The following is a 24605-nucleotide window of genomic DNA, read 5'->3' on the forward strand; positions in this document are numbered from 1 at the left end:
GGGTGCCTATGGGGGCCTGGGCGGGAGTGGGACAGATCTGAGGGTCTTTGACAGAAGGAGGGTCTCTGGGCCAGGGCCAAGGCAGTGGGGACCGTTCCCTTACTGTTTCCAGGATGGCTTCACAGGCCACATGAAACCACTTCGCGGGCCGGATCTGGCCCCCGGGCCTTGTGTTTGACATGTCTGCAGTAGATGGTTAAAAATGAATACACTAATAGAAGACAGGTGAAGAAAAACTCTTGAAAGCACACATAACATATATTTTCAACAGTGAATGCAAACCATCGTCTACCTAGGAGCATGGGGGAACAGCAAGGTCTTCAGAGCTCTCTTGAAGGCCTGAAAAAATTGGAGCTATCCATGCTTCAGAAGTTGTTGATGTTCCAAAGGACACAGAATGCACACTTCCTGGATCCACTATGGCATTGTTTACTAGGTGGACTAAAATACACCGGTCCTGTTGGATCTTATGGGACAATGAGCTAGAGATGGTCCCTATACTGGACCCTATACCATAAAAGACTTTATAGATTAGACAACAGAACCTAATTTGAATATTTATTTATTTATTTATTTAGTTATATTTATATACCGCCCTATTCCCTGAGGACTCAGGGCGGTTTACAGGGAATTAAAAATCCAAAATACAAAAATTAAGAACCAAATTAAAAATATTAAATTGACCCTGTACTCAATTAAAAAGAACCCCAAATTAAAAATTTCTCCTCAGTCTGGGCCCGAGAGCTCGAAGAGCCAGGTCTTCAGGCCCCGGCGGAATGATCGGAGGTCGGGGGCAGTTCTCAGCTCCACCGGCAGCTGGTTCCAGAGGGCAGGCGCTCCCACCGAGAAGGCCCTATCCCTGGGTGTCACCCGCCGGCAATCTCTTACCGGCGGGACCCTGAGCAGACCCTCCCTGTGGGAGCGCACTGGGCGAAGGGCGTTTGATGCCGGCAGCAGGTGTTCCCTCAGATATCCCGGACCCAGGCCATGTAGGGCTTTATAGGTGATAACCAGCACCTTGAATTTCACCCGGAGGGCAACCGGAAGCCAATGCAGCTCACGGAGTAGAGGTGTTACATGGGAGTATCGGGAAACCCCCATTACAACTCGCGCGGCCGCATTCTGCACCAGTTGAAGCCTCCGAGTGGTCTTCAAGGGCAGCCCCATGTAGAGAGCGTTACAGTAGTCCAGACGGGAGGTCACAAGCGCGTGAGTAACTGTGCGTAGGGCATCTCGGTCCAGATAGGGACGCAACTGGCGCACCAGGCGAACCTGAGCAAAAGCCCCCCTGGTCACAGCTCCTATATGGTCTTCGAAATTGAGCCGTGAATCCAGGAGGACGCCCAAGTTGCGAGCCCTATCGACGGGGGGTAACACCTCACCCCCCATCATTAAGGATGGAATAACTTGGTTAACCCGAGATGCCGATATGCACAGCCACTCAGTCTTGGCGGGATTGAGACGAAGCCTGTTTCTCCCCATCCAGACCTGAACCGCCTCCAGGCACCGGGACATCACGGAGAGGGCATCACTGGGTTGGTTCGGGGTGGAAAGAAAAAGTTGGGTATCATCAGCGTACTGATGATACCCCACCCCAAAACCAAGAATGATCTCGCCCAGCGGCCTCATATAGATGTTGAACAGGAGAGGCGAGAGAACCGACCCCTGAGGAACTCCACAAATGAGAGACCTCGGGGCGGATCTCTGCCCTCCTGTCAACACCGACTGCGAGCGGCCCTGGAGGTAGGAGGAGAACCACCGTAGAACGGTGCCTCCCACTCCCAACCCCCTGAGACGCCGCAGTAGGATACCATGGTCGATGGTATCGAACGCCGCTGAGAGATCTAATAGGACCAGGACAGAGGAGCAACCCCTGTCCCTAGCCCTCCAGAGATCATTCACCAGCGCGACCAATGCCGTCTCCGTGCTGTGTCCGGGCCTGAAGCCCGATTGGTATCTGAACACTATTCTGACATTTCTATGTTAGGGGTGTAACTCAGCTTGATTCCCTATGGATATATTGGACTACATCCACCAGTGCCCACTGTGCAATGTTTTATATTTGGTACCAAAAAGTGTTTCACAGTGCATGACAGAATAAACATGCACCAACCTCCAAATCTTTAAAGCAAAATGCATCTTTTCCTGGCCACGCATAATTGCTGTCTACAGTTGCTGACTGGTTTTGAGAAAAGTTGCAACTGCTTTAAGTGGAAGGATACTACAGAAGACATCTTTGTGCTCTGAGGCTCTTTTTGTCGAATCAATCCCTCCCCTTAAATCAGTATATGTGATGGGTAGGAGCAGTGGAATTTGCAGTCTATTATCTCTCTTGGGAATCAGATAAGGAAGGCTACCAGTAAATAAATGGCATGAATACCAGCCAATCTTACTTTCCTTTTTGATTTGCTTACTATTTCCCCTCATCTATGGAGAACTGAAAATTATAGTCCATGTTGTGTCAGAGATCTAGCCTTATTGTAGGAGAAATTTCCTGACAGAACAATTAATCAATTAAAACCTGCCTCCAGAAGTTGTGAATACTCCAACACTGAAACTTTTTAAGAGGAGACTGGACAACCATTTGTCTGAAATGGTATAGGGTTTCCTGCCTGAGGAGGGGGTTGGACTAAAAGACCTCCAAGGTCCCCTCCAATAATAATAATAATAATGATAATGATAATAATATAACAACAATAACAATAAGTCGTGGGAACATAGGGTGGAAATAGTTGTCAAGAATGAGAGGGTGAAAATCTTGTGGGTCTTCCGAATACAGACAGATCACCATTTGGAACACAACATGCCAGATATCACAGTTGTAGAGAACCGAAGCATACAACTGATTGATTTCGCTGTACCAGGAGATGCCAGATCGAAGAAAAAGAACTGGGAAAAATTACGAAATACCGCGACCTGGCCATCGAAACTGTGCAATTATGGATGAAGCGTGTAACAGTGATACCTATTGTCATCGGGGAACTATGTCCAAAAACTTTGCAAAACACATCAAGAAATTGCAGCTTCCTGCAATAACTCCAGCAAAGCTACAAAAAACTGCGCTACTCAGAACATCTTACATTTTAAGGAGATACCTGGTTGACACCTAGGATGCTAGCAGCAGCCCATGTCAACTATTAGTGCCAGTCAATTTGAGTGTTCAGTTGACTGAGTTTCATGTTTTATGAATAAAAGTTTTATAATAATATAACAATAACAACTCCAACCAATATGTCTATTTGTGTGTGTGTGTGCGTGCGCATGTTTGTCCTTGTTATTCTACTAATAAATTATTTGGGAGTGAGTATAACTGGAGTAGTAAATCTGTCATTTTAAACTGGTATTGGACAACAATTTCTGTCAGGATTATGAGAACTGCATTCAGCAACATCTAGAAAAACATTGTATCCTATCTCTGTAATGTATTTATTGGTTGTTCTTTGGGGCAGCAGAAAGCTAGTCTTTGTGCCATTTCTATTAGAGCTGTTCAGATATTTGGAAAATGTTATTGTATCCCCACTCAGATTTCTTTTATCCAATTCTGTATATTTTCCTATAACAATTACATACAGTAATAACAATGTATAATGTTTACATAGGAATGCTCCTTAAAAATGGGTTATATTTAATAAGATTATTAAAAGCTTTAATTTTTGGCACAGTGAAGTGTCTGGGGACCATTTCAGTTTCTGATTATGCAAAATCATCCATCGGAAAAAACACTTTTATATGTTGAAATTGTTAAAACATTACTTTCAGTTGGAATACCAACTCTTCTAGCCATGGCAACAAATGGGATAATTTCTCTGGGCGTTTTAGCTTGGTACAACTTACTTTATGACATTTTTACTCTCTCCCTCCCTCTCTCAAAATAAATGAGAGGACCTATAGTATACTGTACTGTCACTAGCTCTGCAGTCTTTCAGGAAAGGTGGAACTTTGGATCCAGTAGGAGCCTCACGCCCGAAGAGAATCTATATCTGCAATAGTTTCCAATGGTTTCCCCCCTCCATCCAAATTAGCATTGTATATGGTAAATTGAGCTTCCAGAATGCGCTTGCCTAAAGTGTTATGTAATGGAAGCAAAAACATGTTGAAAAGAATCTCGGTGTCCTCTTAATGTTGAGAATGTTTTTTTTTCCCCAATTAGCAATCTGAGGGGTATATGTACCTTTGGGAAAAGGAAGGGGAAATTCAGATAGAAGCTCATTTACTCTTCTCTTAAAAGAGAAAAAGTAGAAAAAAAAGGAATTTTGTGTTTGGACTACCTCTACCAATCCCTTTGACTGTTCTATTAAACTGAGGCCTTTCTATATTTATAATGTGCTTGTTTTAGGCAATACAAATACAATTTATCTTTAATTTTTCAAAGAATCACATAACCCTTTGCATTTTCTAAAGTATATTTTTGTGATCTTATACATCCTCTTACTACCACCCTATTCAAATAAGAAGTCAATGGCAATTGTCACCCAGGACTCTTACAGCTTTCAGGGTCCCTGCTCCATGAGTCCCCAGCTGTGAGACCCTGTTCATTAAATTGGTCTCCAAGCATCAGTTGGGACTGTTGTTGTTGTACCAGCTACCCTGCTGCATAACAACCTCCCTACATGAGCTCCTTGACTCCATTTCTGCGTTGGCAGTGGAGATACCTGGATGTATGATTTTGGGAGATTTCAATCTGCCTTCCCTAAGATGGGATCTGAGGTAGCTCAAAAAGCACATGGCTTCCGTGACAGCCCAGGTCACCCAGAGCTTAACTTGGGACAGTGGTCACACTCTGGATTTGGGGTTTCTGTTGGAGTAGTGGCAGTGTGATATGAAATTGGGGAACATTTCAGTGTCTCCTTTGTCATAGTCAAATAATGCCCTTGATTTCTATGGGATTTTTTTTAGTGAAATTATCCACTGGATCAGCTCAGAGCATTGGGGATGAGTGGCATGGTATTGTGCTAGTTCACTTCCTTCTTTCAGGGATGATTCCAGTCAGTGATGATTAGGGAGGAGAGGTCCTTCCCTCCACTCCTACCTTGTGAGGTACCATGGGGTTCGGTTCTTTCTCCTCTCCTTTTTTAACATCTACTATACATGAGACTGTTGGGTGAACTTATCCACTGCCATGGGGAAAGGTATCATCAGTATGATACCTCTTCACCTCCTCACACTTAGCAAATCAAGTTGAACACCATATCCTGGTATTAGAAGGGTAGAGGTCTGGATGAGGAACAAGGGTTCAGCTGGACCCTGACAACACTGAATGGCTTTGGATTTGGAGCCTCACTGGTTCCAGGACTATGCTATCTTTAATGCTGGATGGAGATGCACTGTCCCAGACAGACCACAGTGTGCAATCTGGGGCTCCTTCTAGATTCACAATACCTGCTTGATAGCAAGTGGCAGTTGTGGCTAGGAGAGCCTTTGCACAGCTTCTTGTTGTTTGCTGGCAGCTATAGAAATTTAATTAGTATATAAATAGCCACAAGTTACTTAGTTATCTCATTTCTATAGCCACGGATCTCACATAGTAAGTCATTTGGCCCTGCAGATTTGAATTCATTTTAAGGTAGCAGGTTCTTATCACACTTTTATCAATCCTGAGCTTTGTCCTCCCATTTGCTCAGTCATGTTTCAAAAGGCTTTCTCCCCTTTCTGGAAGAAAATAGATACAAAGAAAGTGTTAAGCAATTCCACCATCTCATTTGTTGTCATTATTTCCTGGCCTGCGTTGAGCAACAGACTAATAGTTTCCCTGAGTTTTATTTTAGACATACACATTTCTTCAATTATGGAGTCCTTGGTGCTGAGCTTCGTTACTTGCTTGCAAATGTTTCCTTACCCAACTAGGTAACATCAGTGCCAGTGATAGACACATAAGGATATGCTACATTTGCACACTATTCAAAAGAGACAATAAAAAGCTTAGAAGGAAACAAAAAGACCAGAACACATTCTCTCAAGCAGCCAATACCCATATAAGCAGAAATCAACAGCACACAAACAATCAAGGACAAAGCAATATCGTAATCAAGAAACTACCATGGAGAAAACCACACCCTCATCAACTCTGACAGGGCAAGCTACTTTAAATAAACAGGAAGCAAACCCTACACAGACTAGCACTGATGATGTTCTCTAGTTGGGTAATGAAATGTTTGCAAGCAAACAACCAAATTCGGAGAGCACCAAGAACTCCCAGTTCAAATCTGAGCTATATATATTCTCTTCTATTGAATTTTTTGCATACTTTGCTAGTTTAACCTCATTCTGAATGTTTGGTTTCTTGCCATCCTTACAGTCTTTAGTTACCAGTTAGGATTCCCTTTTAGTAAGTTAGATCACTTCCATTTTTTATCTCTCTCTCTTTTTTTGCTTCTACTTTTTTCAGTTCATTCATAGGCAGGCAGACAAATGGACAGAGATTGTGGTTTCAAGTCAATCTTGACTCCTGACTACTGCCTGGAGAAGTCCACACAGTTCTCAGGGTAAGAGTTTTGGAAGTTTTGTCATTCGTGCCTAAGGCAGGATTAAAACTTAGTCTTCTGGTTTCTGTCTTGGCACTTTTAATCATTATATCAAACTGACCCTTTGTTCATCCATTTTTCCCCCCTCTTCCATTCAATCCTGTCTCAGAGACTGCTAGGACGTATCCCTGCAGTATTCTTGGCAAGGTTTTTCAAGTCTGCCATTGCCTCCTTCCTAGGGATGAGAGAAAGTGACTAACCCAAGATCTCTCTCTGTGCCTAAGGTGAAACTAGAATTCACTCTCTCCCAGTTTGCAGCCTGAGGCCTTAACTCAGTGGCTCCCATCCTTTTGGGAGCCAGGGACCAGTTCCGTGAAGGGTGATTTTTCTACTGACCATGAGGGTATGGTTTTGCATGGACTGGTACTGGTCTGCAGCCCAGGGGTTGGGGACCCCTGCCTTAACTACTACACAAACTGATTGTCTTGTTCACCCATAAAGGCCTTTAAGGGGATTGTCACTGCCAGTATTTTTTCCTACCTCATTTTTTAGGATCTCCCTCCCCTCTTCAACTAGTTTAGTCTTTATCATTTCACGTCATGACACATTGTGTACTAAAATCTACCTTCCTGAAGCCCAAGGTATATAGGCACATACTTTCAACTCTTCCCTTCCCCCTTAGTTACTTTCTTCACAGGTATTGACACTGTCATTTCTTCAATCAATTCCACATCATTAGTCAGTATTGGACCAGACTAGGGACCTTCTTGTTTTTTCTTCAACTTTTTACAAAATGCAAATACCAGCAAAAGGGATATCCGTTGGACATGTGACTCAGCTTTCCAGGAGATAAACACAATAACTGAAGTCTTATCATGCACTCTTGAGAACTTGGTAAGTTAATTTAGAAATACATTTCAGGCATAGTGTAGAAATCTCTCACAATTATATCAGTGTTCTTTTTAACTCTATTTAATCTTACCCAGATTCTTTCAGCAATTTCCTGGAAGGAAAAACACTGACATGAATAAAGTCTCCTGGACCTAGACATCTATCATTCCTATATAAGCATTACATTATTTATATTCTGGCTTAGTATAGATACATAAAAGTAAATCATGTAGGCCATAATACACAGTAATATGTGATGCTTATGTAACATGGCATGTGCCTACTTGAATACAGGTAGGCTGCTGCTCCCTACAGGATTAAATAACAAACTGCTGTTTTCATACGTAATAAGGTTTCAAAAACAGTGATGCACAAGGCGGCAAAGAAAAAGACCAAGGGCAAACAGGTCCAACTACTAGATCAAGCATGTCAACTTGTGGTGAAACATGGAGTATTCTGAAAAGAGGCCTGCTGAATAATTGCCCAAGTGTATTAGAAGCGCCGTATGTTTTTGAGTAATATTTTAGGCAGATGCAGACTAAAATACAAAACGTAGCAGAACTCAGTTACACACTTTACACATGTGCAAAGGCACTTCCATTTATTATTCTCGAATGAACTCTTCTGTTTGAGAAACTAGGAAGGAAGCCACTCCGAAGCGGGTGGAACAGTACTATTTGCAACTTGACATCTGGGCTACGTTATACAGGGCCCTTTGGCGGTTGAAAGTGGGAGTACGTCACCTCACTGAATGACAGAGCAGTTTTCACCTTGCACTGATAAATCGGGGCTGCGAAAATCCGGACAAGCATTCAGACGTCAGCCCAAAGACACAGAAGCCGTGGTTGTCCGAAGTTTCGCAGCCCTTATCCGTAGCCGTGCCTTCCTTTCGTCAGAGCAACTACATCTCCCAAAGTGCCCCGCGCGATCCTAAAATGGATTCCCTTCCGGCAGGGAAGCGACACTAGGGTGATTCCCCAAGCTGGAGGGCGTTTGAGTGGGAACGGAATTGAGGTGGAGAGCTAAACGGAAACGGGTTCTCCTGATAGAGGGGCTGGCAAGGGCCGGTTCCGGGTGGAAGGGGGGGGGGAGGAGAAGAAGATGGCGTCCGACATGGAGACAGAAGTGCAGGCCCTTGACAGAAGCCTCCTGGAATGTTCCTCCGAGGAGATTGCCCTGGTAAGGCCCTCTCCAGAAACAGCGGGCGGCACCTGTCTCTGCCGCGGGGCTCCGAGCAAAGCGTAGCAGGCAGGAGAAGCGAAAAACGGTCGGAGACGGTAGACAGGTGGCGTCAGAACCGGGTTGGAGCAAAGGATGGTAGAGGAGCGAGGGTGGGAGGGCGCCGAAAGGAGTTGGGCTGTCAGGCCTGTAGTTAGCACAAATAGGCGGGTGGAGGGAGGAGATGGCGGGGGTCTGTCCTGGAGAGACGAGATCCAGGGAAGCTTCTGAGTGTGAATAGCTCGCAACGAGTGGGAGAGATTCAGTGGATAGGTGGCAGAAAAGAGGGCTGCGAAGCGGTGGCTTCCCTTTAGGAAGAGAATGAGGAGGCAAATGGGTTACAAAAGAGGCGATTTGGGGGATGGAAGGAGACGGTTTCGAGTCCTTTTTGCTTTGATCGGCTAGGGAGGCAAAAAATAAATAAATTATCATTTGGTAAACGTAGGCAGTGCTCAGTATATCGTAAGTATATTCCAGTCTTTGTTGTGCCATTAGGTTCAAGAGTTGACTGAGAACTGAGCCATCTCAATGAATTGGTAAACGTGGGTTGTTGCCTGCAAGGATTGAAGTAGAGAATTGAAAGAAGTGTTTTGCTTGTTTTATTTTGGAGTTGCAGCAGACTGCAGTTGCTGGTCATGATTTTTCCCAAACACCCCCCCACACACACACCTTTTAATATTAGAACAACTTGTGACAGTAAATACGGATATAAAGAGAAAAAGTCTTTTAACGTAATTGTTTTGTGGTCTTAGGATATAGTGCTCTATGAAACGGGGCGTGTGAACCAAAAATGACTTGAAGTGTGCTCCATTTACCTTACTTCAAGCGTAATCCCATGTTTTCATTTTCCCACAGTAGAATTTGATTTACTTGATTGACATTTATACTTAATTAACTATGTAGATTATTTTGTAAACATTCTGCAATGCTTGCTATATTGGTCTATTATGGAAAATAATAAGTTTTATAATTTAAAGGTTAAAATTCAATTACAATATTTTTTTATAAATGACACCCTACTTATCACTTGCCTATAATTTTCAAAGACAAATTATTTTAGTTTACTTCAAAATATTAAGCATTTAATAGCCTGATACTTTTTGATTTGAAACTATTTGAGGAAATGTTAGAAATTGGCTGTTCACCAGATATATTCCAGTGAGTATAACCTGTGTCCATATTGTAGACATTGTAGCCCCAATTAATATAGAAAATGTCAGCTTGGGGAATGCTGATGTAATACAGATCCTTAGCACTGTCTAGTGGCAGATTGAATAACTCCTTTTGTTCTGAATAATCAGAACACTATCTTCTTTTATAATAGTGCCAGTGCTGGTCATTTGGCCTATTTTGTTTATGCAACCAGCTCTAAAGGGCAGATTGGATAGTTAAATGCCAATTACAAATTTACTGTTTGCTTGGTATTGAAGGATGATTGCTCCCAGATCAATAAACTACTGCACTCATCTCTTAAATACTGCTATGATGTATGGGCAAATAAATAAAATTCGGCCCTTCCATAATAATAATAATAATAATAATAATAATAATAATAATAATAATAATAATAATAATAATAATAATAATAATAATAATAATAATAATAATAATTTTATTTGTATACCGCCCTTCTCCCGAAGGACTCAGGGCGGTGAACAGGGCAATAAATACTAAAATACAAAAATACAAACATTAAGAAAAGATTAAACAAAGTGCCCAATAACTTACAACAATAAGTTAAAATACGTTAAAACAATAATAAAACCCAAACCCATCAGGCCAGGCCAGCTACTCCATCACAATAGGACAATTCTCAATCTATATACTTATTAGCAAATTATTTTTGATATCAGCCTTTTAAACTAGTCAAGATTTATGTTTAAAATAAAGAGTTGGTAAATTCTGTTGGTTGCCTAATAATTCATTTATTGAGGCATCAGTTTCCTGTTTGTTCAAAGTTAAATAAATTCAGCTATTTGTAAGGTTTTAAATATTAGAATGTGTTAGTGATTATTATGTATATATCCATGTTTATATAGAGAGAGGGAGGGAGGAGGAGGTTGAATTTCTCTATGGTCATAGTCAGGTGAATCCTGTTTGCAGTGCATCTGTCAGAATATTTGTGGGAACTGTTACTCATTTTTATAGTGATCAATCAAAATAGTTTATTGTTCCTCTCAAGCAAACTAATATTTAATATATGTTGAATATGTATTTGTGAAATGTTATGATCATTAAAACAGGAAAGTATGAACTAAAGTGTGAAAAATATTTTGTAGCTTTTACACACACACACACACACACACACACACACACACACACGGTGTTGAGTGGAAAATTAAAATGTTGGTATTAAATATTATAATACCCAATTATAATTGGGTTTGCACATTTTCTTCAATACATGCCATGACTCTGATTTTCTGTATAAACTATGCACAATATGGGATTAAAAAACAGACTTGAGTATCTATTGAATTAAATTCACAATTATGTAATATAAAATCTGCAATTGTGTACTTCATTGCAATAGCCTAATTTAGATGGGAACATTGTTCTGTTACTGTTGTTAAAAGGGTAAGAGCCATTACTGCTAGTGTATAGAAGTCTAGGTTAGATTTTAAGAGATCTGGTCCAATGGTTAGATTTTTCTGTATTTTCTTCACCTTTTTTTGAATCAGCTACTTTGATATAGATGGTAGAGGACAGGAAGGCCTGGAGGAACGTTGTCCATGGGGTCGCGATGTGTCAGACACGACTTCGCAACTAACAACAACAACTTTGATATAGTAGTACTTAGATGAAAACTTGTAATGTTTTGTAGCATTTTGGTATGTTTTTGACAAGTTCAACTATGTAATGTGGTTGTATTATGTGTGTTTCCTGGCATTTATCATTGTTTATCCATTTCTTTGCCAAGTTACACTGTGAGAAGAGCTGATTATTTTGGTAAATATTTCTCATTTATTTAACAAATTTATATAACCATCCAATTCAGCACAGTGACTTCCGGTAGCATACAACATTAAATCTTTAAGTAAACTTCCATTGCCAAGATTTCTTGAGTAAATTACATGACAATTAACAATAATGTTATACATAAAGCTCTATTGTATTTAGTAGGACTTATTCTAAATAATTATATACTGCATTTCAATATTACATTATCATAAAGCTGACACATATTCTAAAAATGTGTTTTCTGATATATTAAGTTTTAAAAAGCATTAGGTATAGGATTACAATGGGCTACTCATTTTTCCTGAAATGTATTCTGCGGTTGCTGTTATGGACATTTGAGGACTTGGCATGTTTTTAAGAATATTTCTCTCATGCTTCATATGTAATAAATTTTTCCCCTGTGGTCAAGGGCTGCACGTGCATGCGGGCGTATGTGTGTGCGTGCGTACACACACACACACACACACACACACACACACACACACAGAAGGGCAGCCAAAAACTGCAAAAAGCATAATAGTCATATGGTAATATTTATGGAGTTGGGAAGGCTAGAATATTCAGTCATTTTAAAAATTTATTTTTGAATTATAGAAATTATTTTAATAATTATAATCATCTAGAAGATTTACACACCAATTTCTTATTCCTGAATTTTCTGTTAAAATCTAGTGAGAAATCATCTTGCTGTTATTACTAAAATTTGGTAACATGATTTTGGGGATAAAAAGGAACTTAGAGTAGTTGTAGCCTTATCCTGGTCCTAAGAAAAACCCAATTTATTTATGACTGAACAAGAATCTTTTTAATTATTATATTTTAAAAAAAACTCTTAAGAAAATCTGAATTTGGCAAAACATAGTAGAGGAGAGCTGTGCATATAGGATATCAGAGTCAAACTAAACTAACAGACGTCAATCAGTATATTGGAAAAATCATGTTTTGTAATTAGGATGAAATTGTAATAAATTACACAGAAATAGCAGGTTTTTTAATGAATGTAGGTTGTTTTAATTCATCCTTGCTTATCACAATTATACAAAAGTTGCAATGTTATGGTATTGAAAGATCAAAGAGTGACAGCAGCACTATTTTTAGGCTTTATCGTGATATTCCATTACTTGGTGCTTTATCCTATTATCCTTTGGGTTTTTGAATTTCACTGCAACAGTTCACAAGCAGAAACATAGGCATGGTACAGTATTTTTATCTCTTACCCTATTAACTTTTTCATTCTTGTTTCTTACAAGTTCAAGCTAAATGCAAGTAATGCCTTTGCAGAAGAAGGGTGATGAACTTCCACAATTTTAATAGGTTTAAAATAGTTTTAATGGGCATCTAGCAGCTATCTATTTGTATGGTGAGCAGAGCAATTATTTTTTTGTTACTATTATAGTTGCAATAAAAAAATAGAAAAAGGTCCAGATGTAAGTTTTGAGAATCTTTTGGTTTTGCACATATATAATGTTGGAAAATATCTGGTGAAAATGTCTGCACATTACATATATGATCATCATCATTATGACCAGCTTGTGACCAGCTCCAAAGACATATGAGTGGTGGGTAAAAGATAGGAAGCATTTACAGAAATGTTGGATTACCTGGTAATTGTCTCGATTGATTAAGGCAATTCTTACGCTTTTCTGCTTATATGTTCATGATAAATTTAACAACTTTTGTTAAATCCTTAGGAAGATTTTAAAAAACTACAAGTTTGAATTCCTTTTGCGTCTACTTTTACACAACATTTATACAGTGTATACAATTTATATAAACACACAATTTATTTGACATTCTTCAAATACAAGAATGTATGGTACATAGGTGACATCATCTTATGGGTGTACAGAGCATTTCAGTATGTTCAAAGTATTCCTGTGAATTTTGGGTGTTAAAGCCAGCTTTAATATTGAGCTTAACGTTTTTCAATCCATCAATAGCTTTTATTCTTAAAACTGGGTAGCTGTATCTTATTTTAATTTTGTACTTTTTTCACTTTTTTCTTGAAGAACTGGCTGCAAGCATCTGATCTTCCTAAAGAAATATATAAGCACCTAGCCTATTATGTGCCCCAAATTTACTGCAGAGGTCCCAATCCAGCCCCTGAAAGAGAAGATATGCTTGCACAACATGTTCTTCTGGGCCCAATGGAATGGTATCTTTGTGGTGAAGATCCTACTTATGGCTTTCAAAAACTTGAGCAAGCAAACAAACCTTCACATCTTTGTGGCCGGGTTTTTAAAGTTGGAGAACCTACCTATTCTTGCAGGTAACTACTATTTATTTTAAACTGTCCTTTAAAATTAGCATATTTACTTTGGTATGTTACTAAAATGAGTTAAATGATGGTTATGTGTAATATTATTGAAACAATCCTGATGGTATCTTGATAATTAGGGAAAAAATTATTGATATGCTAATAAAAATGTATTTTGGAACTTAATAACTATTAGTGGGGATCGGTATGAAAATAGTAATAAAAATTAGATCAAATCATAATTTTTCGTGTTGTGCTTCATGGAACATAGGGCTATCTAGAATCTTACATCCTTTTTTATGAACCTTCTGACCCATGAGGTTGTATGACTGACAGGTTTAAAAGCAGTTATCACCTTACAGGAACAGAATATTTTTTTATCAGTTAAATAATGGCAAGGGTCATTGAGTTCCCAAAATATTCTATAGCAACAGGCAACTGTGGCTTAAAGTATGTAATTTGTCCAAAATGTTACACAGATACCGTATTTATATATGGTTATTTTAAAATTAAGATTGGCAGTATGTACTTTTTCAGATGTAAAATGTTCAGTATGATACCTGTGACCCAATGCTTTCTATGTATATTTTTCAACAAGAAGTGCAGGTATTAAAACATATTCTCATACAAACAATAATGTTTATACTTTCCAGGATTTCAGTACAGGTATATAGTAATTTTCAAGCTGGATCCAGAGTAGAGCTGAATTCTGAAATTCCTTGTTTTACTTAATAATTAAAGATAAAAAATACCCTGGGATGTGCCTTAAAGTTGAGAAAATAAATCCATCTTTCTCAACAGGCAATTGTAATTAGTATGGCAGAAAGGAATTTCTGCTAAAGGAAATGTAATAGTATATGCATTTTCTTAGAATGAGAAATAAATACAAGATCTTTTGATATATACACCTTTCTCAGAATTACATTAATCTTAACTATAATAATCTTGCATCAAAAAGACAAAGTCATTTTAAAATTTTATACTTCTGGATTTATAGTAGTTTGATGCTATAAATGCATTTCATGCATTTTTATATATAACATGAAATTTATTTTCTGCTGATTGTTAATGTAGATAAATATGAAAATCTAGATGTTAGAAAAGAAAAAGAGACTGAGTGGGAAGACCATCATAACTTTTAAAAAGACTACAGTTTTTAAAATATTTGATTCATAGCTCTAAGGCAGGGGACTTCAAACTTGGCCCTTTTATGACTTGTGGACTTCAACTCCCAGAACTCCTTAGCCAGGCATGCTGGCTGAGGAATTCTGGGAGTTGAAGTCCACAAGTCATAAAAGGGCCAAGTTTGAAGACCCCTGCTCTAAGGAGAAATAAGCAGAAACAGCAATACTTAACAAAGAATGAAAGCTAAAATTTTTTTACTACCATGGAGTTGGAAGCCATTACTGTAATAAAACCTGAAAAGTTTTCAGTTCTCCAAAGAGGTTACAAAAAAGTAGAAAGTGACATACTTTTCTACTTGGATAGAAAATGAAAAAATCTCTGGATGCCAACACATGATCTTAGAATAGAAATGGCCTGTAATTTGGCAAAATACAATAAATTTTCTCTTTGAGAGGGATCTTTTGTGAATGTTTAGGAACTAGATTTATATCCATCCATTTCTTAGGGTTAGAGCTCAATCTACTTTTAAATGTAGCAATAATGCTTTTTTGTTTCTTCCTAGTAAGTTTTGGTTGACATTTTTTTCCAAATATTTTCTTAATTATCTTAATTCCTAAATTCTATTTTATTTCTGAGGTACATTGATTTAGATTAGAAGATGAAACTCATTTTTCAAGCAGTTATGAAGAAGTGAAGTCTGTTTGCATAACCCATGATAAATATAGAATTCCATTCAGAAGTTTTGTATTGGATTGAATTGTCATTTTAGAAAGATGCATAAGTGTTAACTATCTCCACTTGTTGCATTGTAGCAGTTGACTCCTATTTGATCTTTTCTGGGAATTTCCATAATGGCATTTAATTACGCTTATAGGAAAAGGTTACAGTGTGATTTCCTTAGAAAGCTTGTAAATTTACACTTACATTTAATTATTAAGTCAATATGTCAGAATTCTATACAAACACAAAATTAATATTTTTATCATGTGCAAAAACCCACGACCCCATTATATTACACGCTAATCATATTATTCAGCATAATATTTGACTGAATCTTTTAACTTTGAATATACAATGTATAGGTCTATCCATTGCATCAATTAAATGCATACATATATCTGCTATCCAAAAGAGTCCAGAATAATCTTATCTTTCCATTTAATAATTGTGTTAATTATTTCCATTTAATGATTGTAGAATGCATCCATAATTTTTCACATAGTAATAAATTTCAAATTTGGGGTATATAATTTAAAAGCACATTCACATGGTTGTTGTACTGTTCAATATAGGTATTCCTCGATTTATGACCAATTGGGATTAGAAAATTCATTGTTAATTTGTGCAGTCATTAAATGAGACATCATGGGACCACAACTTGTGTCTTTCCCTGCCAGCTTTCCCATTGACTTTGCTTGTGGGAAATCATCTGAGAAGGTTGCAAATGACAGTCAAGTGACTGCAGGATTCTGCAGCTGTGATAAATGCAAGCTGGTTACCAAGTGCTTGGATCACAAATCACTTGACTGCAAGGATGCTGCAACAGTTGTAAGTGTGAGGACCAGTTGCAAGTCATTTTTTTCAATGCTGTCATGAGTTTGAAAGTTGCGAAAGGAATGATCATAAGTCGGGGACTTACCTGTATTAACAATTTTGCGAATATCAAACCAAAGTGGGATATTGATTAACACACTCATACCACATAGATAAATGTACCTTCATTTGTATTGCAGTTTTAGCATAATTGGGGTCATAGTCAACTCTTTGAAAATATTTTTAAAGGAATCTAATAGACACAAAAAAGATTATTTTTTTGATTAGCATCATTTGGTAGGAGATAGTCTTAATATTAAATAAGTCTTCCATTAACTCAGTATCTTAGGAAATAATACCTTATTCTAAAACTCGTAACCATTAATGGCCACCTTGATATAGTTATATTTTTTAATGGTTTTAAGAAATTGCTATAGGTTTGGAAAAGTCAAAGTCATTCATATAATGATATTTCAGGAGTTTTAGATAACATCCAGGCCAAACTGCAATTCAAGAAATGTTTGTAATTGAGTATATCAGACATGTCAAATACAAGGCTCGGGGGGGGGGCAGATCCGGCCCACGAAGTGGTTTCATGTGGCCCGCGAAGCCATCCTGGAAACAGTGAGGGAACGGCCCCCACTGCCTTGGCCCTGGCCCAGAGACCCTCCTTCTGCCAGAGACCTTCAGATCTGTCCCACTCCTGCCCATGCCCCCATAGGCACCCTTGATGCGAACAATGTAGAGCTGGCCATGCCCACCCAGTAGGCCATACGCACTCTAGCCATGTCCACCCAGCAGGCCACGCCCACCCAGGCCATACCCACCCGGCCCCCTGAGGGCAACTGCAATGCTCAATGAAATTGAGTTTGACACCCCTGGAGTATATGTCATTTCACAGTTTCACAGAGTTTAAACTCTTCCTGTAATAAACAACTTATTTAAAGTATTACAGGTAGCCCTTGACTTATGACCAATTGTTTAGTGACAATTTGAAGTTACAACAGCCCTGAAAAAAGTGACTTATGACCATTTTTCACACTTATAACTATTGCCGCATCACGTGGTCAAAATTTGAACACTTGACAACTGGCATATATTTATGACAGTTGCAGTGTCCCAGGGTCATGTGATCACATTTTATGATCCTCTGACAAGCAAAGTCAGTGAGGAAGCCAGATTCATTTAACCTTATTACTAATGTGTAACAACACAATGATTCACTTAATAACTGTGGGAAGAAAGGTTGTAAAATGGGGCAAAATTGACAACAATTATCTTGCTTAGCAATGGAAACTTTAGTCATAATCTGTAATAATGTTTTGTGCCTTTTAAGAAAATTATTTGTTTTTAGGTAAAATATTGTCTATTTCTGATGTTACCAGCTTTTTCTCATAATTTCATGACATAAATAGTTAAAAATACTGCTGCTTATTCTTAGAAATGGATGCCTGAAGGACAAAAATCATTTGTGCATATATACATATGTCTAATCCCCTCTCCTCATTTTCTCTCCTTTACTCCCATTTGTTACCCTTAGCTAATGAACAGGATTTCCATGAATATAGAATGGCCTGAAATTACTTCCACTGTATTAATTTTCTTGAGCATTTAAAGTATTTTTGTGCATTTCCTTTTCTTTTTTCCTCCATCAGAGATTGTGCAGTTGATTCAACTTGTGTATTATGCATGGAATGCTTTCTGGGAAGTGTTCACAGGGAGCATCGATATAGGGTTAGTAAGCTTGCTTATTACTTTAGTGATTTTTTTTTACTTTGAGTTTATGCTTTATAGGGCTGTGCAAATCATTGCCAGGCATTACCAGTAAAACCAAAAAAATACTGCTCCTAAATACACTTGTGACTTCCAAAAGGCTCACTGGAAGTGTGTAGTATTTGGGTCTGAAGAGTGCAAGGATCACGCATGGCTACCTTCACTGTACCATAAGTTGCTCTTTAAATAAGCTGTTGCTACTTGCAAGGCATGAGAAAGGTGGCATTCCTTTAAAGAGTAACTGACAGGTATAATGAGGGTGCTCCTGCCAGATCTGAAAAATCCTTTTGCACTTCAGATTCACATTCTGCACATCTGTCAAAGACCTTCTGAGATCATCTGTATATAATGCTCATATACAGAAGACATTTCTACAAGCATTTCTGTTTTGCTTTGCTGTCAGTTGTGGCAAAAAAATGTCTTCTGGATCTGTGTGCAGATGATCTGAGAAGGCTCCTTAAATAACTGAGCAGAATTTTTAGGAGGACACTGTTGCCTCTGCATTTCAAGGAGAGGCATTTATCTTGTGGTGCTGTGTGATTAAAACAGTTTTCACCACCAAATAATTTGTCCAGCTATTGTGTCATAATTCATAATTTCAGCAAATAAAATATAACAACAACAATAAATTTCCTCCTCCTTTTCCCTTCCTTGGGTAGTCAGCTTTCTTCTTAGGTTGTCTCCATCCCTATTCTAGCCTCATTTTTTGTTGCATTTGTAGAAGTAGAGAGGTATTTTTGTATGTATGTGTAATTTTATGTGTCTATATGAGAGCATTGGTATATACATGGTATATGCAGATTGGAATTTTATAAATTGGATACCTTATTTTAGAGAAAATTTTAATAACTAGAAATTCAGTTAATATACATGCATTTCTTTCCTTGGGCCTCAGACTTTGTTTGGAATTTGACTCCTGGCATGTGTAGAGCATGTACATAGACATTAAAATATGTTAACACATACATACACACATGAATACACAGACCCGTACATATACACATATAACCACATCGACATAGAGAAACATATGCACACTTTCATTGGGTGGGGTGGAGTTGTAGTATTGGTTCGAGGAGAAATTGAAAACCCATGGTTGATAAAATTGGAAACTTGGGCATTGTACAGGAGTTGTATCAATGTTTAGCAGTTGATTATTTATAAGTCCACTCTTCCTTTGGAGTAGGGTCGTCTTAAATTCCGAGTTGTCTTCTTCTGGGATAAATAATAAAATTTAAAATTTCCTGGAACTTAAATTGTTGTCTTTATCACCACATTTACTTTGCATAGTGGAATGAGGTTCTTGCCATAGTTACTGAGATAAATGCTTTTTTGCCAATAGCCAGGAATTGGTAGCAATTGTAACCCAAAGACGAGGCAGCCATTTTCCATCAACTAGGAAAGTGATTTTGGAGTCAGTGAAATTGTTGCATCGATGTGCAGCTGTTGTTGAAAAAGAAGCTAACTTCCCCGTTAGTATTCATCGTTAATAATATATCTATACAGCTTTTCAAGTTTCACCAACATGACATAAAATATGGGTAGTCCTTGTCTTATAACCATTTGTTTAGTGACCATTCAAAGTTTTAATGACACTAAAAAAGTGACTTATGACCAGTTCTCAGACTTACAACCTTTGTGGCATCTCCATGGTCATGTGATCAAAATTCAAGCCATTGGCAACTGGCATGTATTTACAATCATTGCAGCATCCCTGGTCATGTGATCACCCATCATCTTCCCAGCTGGTTTCTGACAAGCAAACTCAAAAGAGGAAGCCGGGAATCATGTAGCAGTTACACGATTCATTTAACAATTGCAGTGATTTGTTTCACAACCCTGGCAAAAAAAGGAAATAAAATTGGGCAGGACTTACTTAAAACTGCCTTGCTTAGCAATCGAAATTATGGTCCCAATTGTGGTCATAAGTCAAGTCAAGAACAATCTGTAATGTGAAAAAAAAATAACTAGGAAAGATCCCCTTCCCCTGTTTCCCCTAACGTTAGTGTTTAATTTCTGCTCCACAAATTTAAGCTTTAATTCTAAAACGTCACACGTAGGTTATGTTACTTGCAATTCTTCCCTAGGAAATGCTAGGGCTAAGGAACTGTAAGTAGTTATTAACTTTTGCATCAGTGTTTATTTGTGTTTTCATTTGACCAGCATTTTTTCCCCATTCTTGCCCATTTTAAATAATATTTTAGATGACAACTTCAGGTGGAGGAGGTTTCTGTGACTGTGGTGACACTGAAGCTTGGAAAGAAGGTTTTTACTGCCAGAAGCATGAACACAGTACTTCAGAAACTGAGGAGAACGAGGTAACAAGATGTGTCATCTAAATTACAGTAGGTGACACAGATATTGTGTGTAATGAAGAAGGTAGAGAGTAAAATTTTAGACTATACTACCTAGGCTTATCCAGCATAGAATTTCTTTACTTAATCTTGTATGAACAAATAATTTTATTCAGCAGATTTCTGTATTTGAATTTTGAGGGGACTTTTTAATAATAATTTTATTAAACATTTCAGTTAAAAAAGATTTACAAACTGAAAAAGGAAAAAAAGGAAAAATTGTACAGAAAATAAAAAATAAAATAAGAAAAAAATAAGAAGTAGAGTAAAAGAAATAGCCCAAGATAAATACAAAGAAATGACTTCCCCCTTTATCACAAGTATAAACAATGTTAGTAGTTTATCACTTCTCTTAAAATATAACATATGATCTCTTTTTCCCATATCCTATCTCTTATCTATAAACAAATCAGTAAAAGCTTATTTCAGTTCTGATGTCAGCAAAAATCCAGTAATGGTTACCAGAGATAACATACCTATTTTAAACTTGATCAAATAAAGGCATGTCACATCCCTTCCTTTTAACAATCTATATCCTTAATCCCTTCAAATAATTTCATGAGAGCTTGATTACTTTACTTTTTTTTTAGCTGATCCTTCAAAATTTTAACAAGTTTCCTTTGTAAATCCAATATAGGAATGCTATCTGGGCCACTCTTTTGATCTGACATTTGTATATTTCTTTTAATTATTAATATATCAAACAGTTTAATTTATATATCCAGTGTTTAATCTTTTTCCATATCATCCTTGTAGGCTGTCATTTTTAAATTCACTTTCAAATTATGGCTCAGTCTCATCCTAACCCTAACCCGGTATAACTTGTTCTTCTTCTATAGCATCTTTTAAAAACAGTCTTATCTGTATTATGGCAGATACTCTAAAAGTTAAGATTTACTCTTAATATTGAGGCTATGGTTCACAAATATCCTTCACTATCCAGTGCCAAAGTATTTTGGTCCATTCTGTGTTAATAGATTAAAATTAACCACACTTCTTATTTAATCGAAAAGTATAAATAACCAACCTTTATTTCCTTCTGGTTTCCTCTAGTATCCAACTTTCCAAGTCTTGTCCTGATATGTTTTGTTTAAGAATTCAAAACAATAGCATTTTCCCACAGGAAGGATTCTTATAATTAATTTCAAAACCTTATATCCATCTTGACCTTTAGTCCATTTGTAGTTTTTTGCTGTTTATTCTAAAAAAAAAACATTTTAAAGTCCTTAAATTTGTATTTAAAACTTCTTTCACTAAGGATTGAAGTAAACTCACCTAGTGTTATAAAATCTCTTGATCCAAGGGTTACTAATGGCTGAAAAGCAATTAAACAGATATCCAAAACTGATTAACAAAAGAGGCTTAGTGAACATTATGGGCTGCATTACAGCTGTGAGCTTGATTGAAATTTCTCAACTCTCAGTGTTCAGTTCAAGAATCAACCACAAAAACTTCCATTTCTCAGTCCACTCACAAGGGAAATCTCACATTGTCTCCATTTTCTGGAGATCTGCTAATCTCCAATCTCCACCACAATTCTGTCCCTCCTCCTTCAGGGATGTTTAAGTTTACTTTAAATCTTCAGCAGAAGTTCTTGTTTTTTTTTGTATTTTTACTTTCAGCAGATTCTCCTTTTGTGGAAATGATCCATAATACTTCTGCCTTGGAAAGAATATCCAATTAATGGAAGCTAGAGAAATACCGGGGGGGGGGGGGAAATTTGCAAAATTCTTATAAAGCATGTCACCACTATGTTTTCATACTGTCTACCCATGAAAAAAATTACCTTAATTTCAAAAATTTCAGGTAGTTTAGCTCAAACATCTAGAAGCACACACTGATTAATAGGAATCATAAAAATAGTACCAGAGCTGTTTTATTTTGCCTAAGGTAATAGTAGTGTTTAATTTCTTTATCTTCCCTACTTTTTAATCTGATTATCTAAATCTTGTTATTAACATATATCTGAATCCTTTATCTAATTTGATTCTGAAAGACAGAAGAGGAACAAAGAAAGCATAGTGAATGTTACATAAATATTAAGAAAATCATGAAATGAAATATTCAAATTAATTAGGTGTATTCACAATCAATATATTAATAAATCCCAAAAGATCATTCCTGTAGAATATTGTGGTAGGAAAAAACCTAAGAAAATGTCTTGGTATAATAATATTTTCATTGTTTTTATTTTAGGATCCTCTTGTGCATTTGCCAGAAGATATGATAACGAAAGTGTATGGTATTTTTGCAGTTGTCTTTCAGTATGCTGTAGATATATTAACATGGGAGAAAGAAAATGAGTTGCCACCAGGTTTAGAAACAGCGTAAGTAGGAGACCAAATTCCAACATTTGATTCCTAGTTTTACTAAAACATTATTATGATTGTTCTTTTAAATACTAAAAGAAAATATATTATATAGGAATTGTTTGTAAAATGTGACTTGAATTTGTAGTAACTTCATGTAGTCACTTCAGGCAGTAGTACTGCAAAGAACTTACCTCAGAATTAGAAATTCAGCTTCATAGACAAAGACAAACCAAATCAAATTCCAGATAGAGTGCGGATGGATGGCAGTCTTCATGACCGGGCATTATGTCAATGTCTTTACTTTGTTATTGCTTCCTAATTACCAGGAGTCCCTAAACTGAGTCTTGCCAAATTTAGAATTACCGTATATACTTGAGTATAAGCCGAATTTTTCAGCCCACTTTTTGGGCTGAAAAAAATCCACTTCGGCTTATACTCCAGTGAACAAAAAAAAAGAACTGTCCCTTCGTTCGGGCCAGGCTGCTGAGAGAAGGGAGCGGCAGAGCCTTGCAGAGCTGGTAGAGGTGGCGGCAGTCCAGTGTTGTTTCTCCCCCTCGTGCGTGCGTGTGTGTGTCAGACCCACGGGAATGGCTGGTAGGGAAGCGGCATTCCGGCATTCCCCCCCTTCCTGTGTGTCGGGCCCACGGGGCTTGACACACAGAGAAACGCAAATGCCGGACTGCCACCATCTTTACTAGCCATTCCTGCGGGTCTGACACACACACACACACACACACACACACGCACGAGGGGGAGAAACAACGCTCTGGGCGGCAGAGGCCTGGAGAAGGAAAAATCGGCCGCAGCCTTGGGGTCCGCTTCTCCGGGGGCGCCGCCGCGATTCTGCAGGGGCCAGGTAGTGAAGACTTGCTGGGGAGGACGGGTGCCGTTGCAGCGCCTGGGGAAGCGTAGCCTGCTTGACCCACGGCCGGCAGGGGAGACCGGTGCAGGGACACGCCGGGGAACCTCCGCCGTGGGGAGGTGCCGCCACTGCCTTTCGCTCCTCCACGACTGCGGAGGCTTCCCGGCAGCGACGTCGAGAGCCGCAAAGCAGGAGCGCCCACTGGACGGGTCGCGGCTGGAGGGCTGAACTTTTTCCTTCCGTGTGCGGAGCGAAGCGCTTCGACTGCATCGTGGAAGTGCCACCCAAGAGTCTTTTGGGTGGCGGATCCAGCCCCGCCACGGGCGCTGAGTTTGAAGAGAGGCTGGGCCTCCCGCTGCATCAGCTGAGAAGTGGAGTTGCCGGTCCTCGTACTTTCTAAAAGGAGCGGGTGCAGATGCGCTGCTGAAATGTTCAAAATCCAACTTTTCTGCTTTTTGAAACGCACCACCGGCCGCTCCGTCCAGAAGCCCAGATTCGGGAGGGCTGCTTGGCTTCCACTTGAGCCCATCTATGTCCGCGAGCCCCCCCCCCACTACCCCTAGACCTCAGCCTGGGTCCCCTGTCCGACCCATAGGAGTATTTTTTTAAAAAAACTTCCATCGGGATTTGTTCCTGGAGTTTAAATCCTTGCAGTCCGAAGCAAGAGAGAAAGCCGCGACCTCCTCCTGCGGGAGATTCTCTGCTGGGTCTGAAGAGCTCGATCACCAATGCCGGGGCGGCAGAGGCTTGCAGGGCTGGCAGAGGTGGCGGCAGTCCAGCGTTCTTTCTCCCCCTCGTGCGTGCGTGTGTGTGTGTGTCAGACCCGCAGGAATGGCTAGTAAAGGTGGCGGCAGTCCG

General features: G+C 38.7%; 1 protein-coding gene across 3 annotated transcripts in view; it reads left to right on the forward strand.

The window, feature by feature from the left end:
* The first annotated feature begins 8439 nt into the window (after positions 1-8439).
* Positions 8440-24605, forward strand: part of UBR2 (ubiquitin protein ligase E3 component n-recognin 2) — a 78285-nt gene continuing 62119 nt past the window's right edge. For all 3 annotated transcript variants that reach the window (XR_014490983.1, XM_083350701.1, XM_083350700.1), the window contains exons 1-5: positions 8440-8531; positions 13541-13800; positions 18102-18180; positions 20424-20537; positions 22770-22900. Coding sequence is in view for 2 of the 3 variants with exons in the window: in XM_083350701.1 (XP_083206827.1) it covers positions 8454-8531; positions 13541-13800; positions 18102-18180; positions 20424-20537; positions 22770-22900 (662 nt within the window). In the remaining variant the exon portion in view is untranslated. The remainder of the gene's footprint in view (positions 8532-13540; positions 13801-18101; positions 18181-20423; positions 20538-22769; positions 22901-24605) is intronic.

The sequence above is a fragment of the Vipera ursinii genome (assembly GCF_947247035.1).
Source record: "Vipera ursinii genome assembly, chromosome: 1".
Lineage (NCBI taxonomy): Eukaryota > Metazoa > Chordata > Lepidosauria > Squamata > Viperidae > Vipera > Vipera ursinii.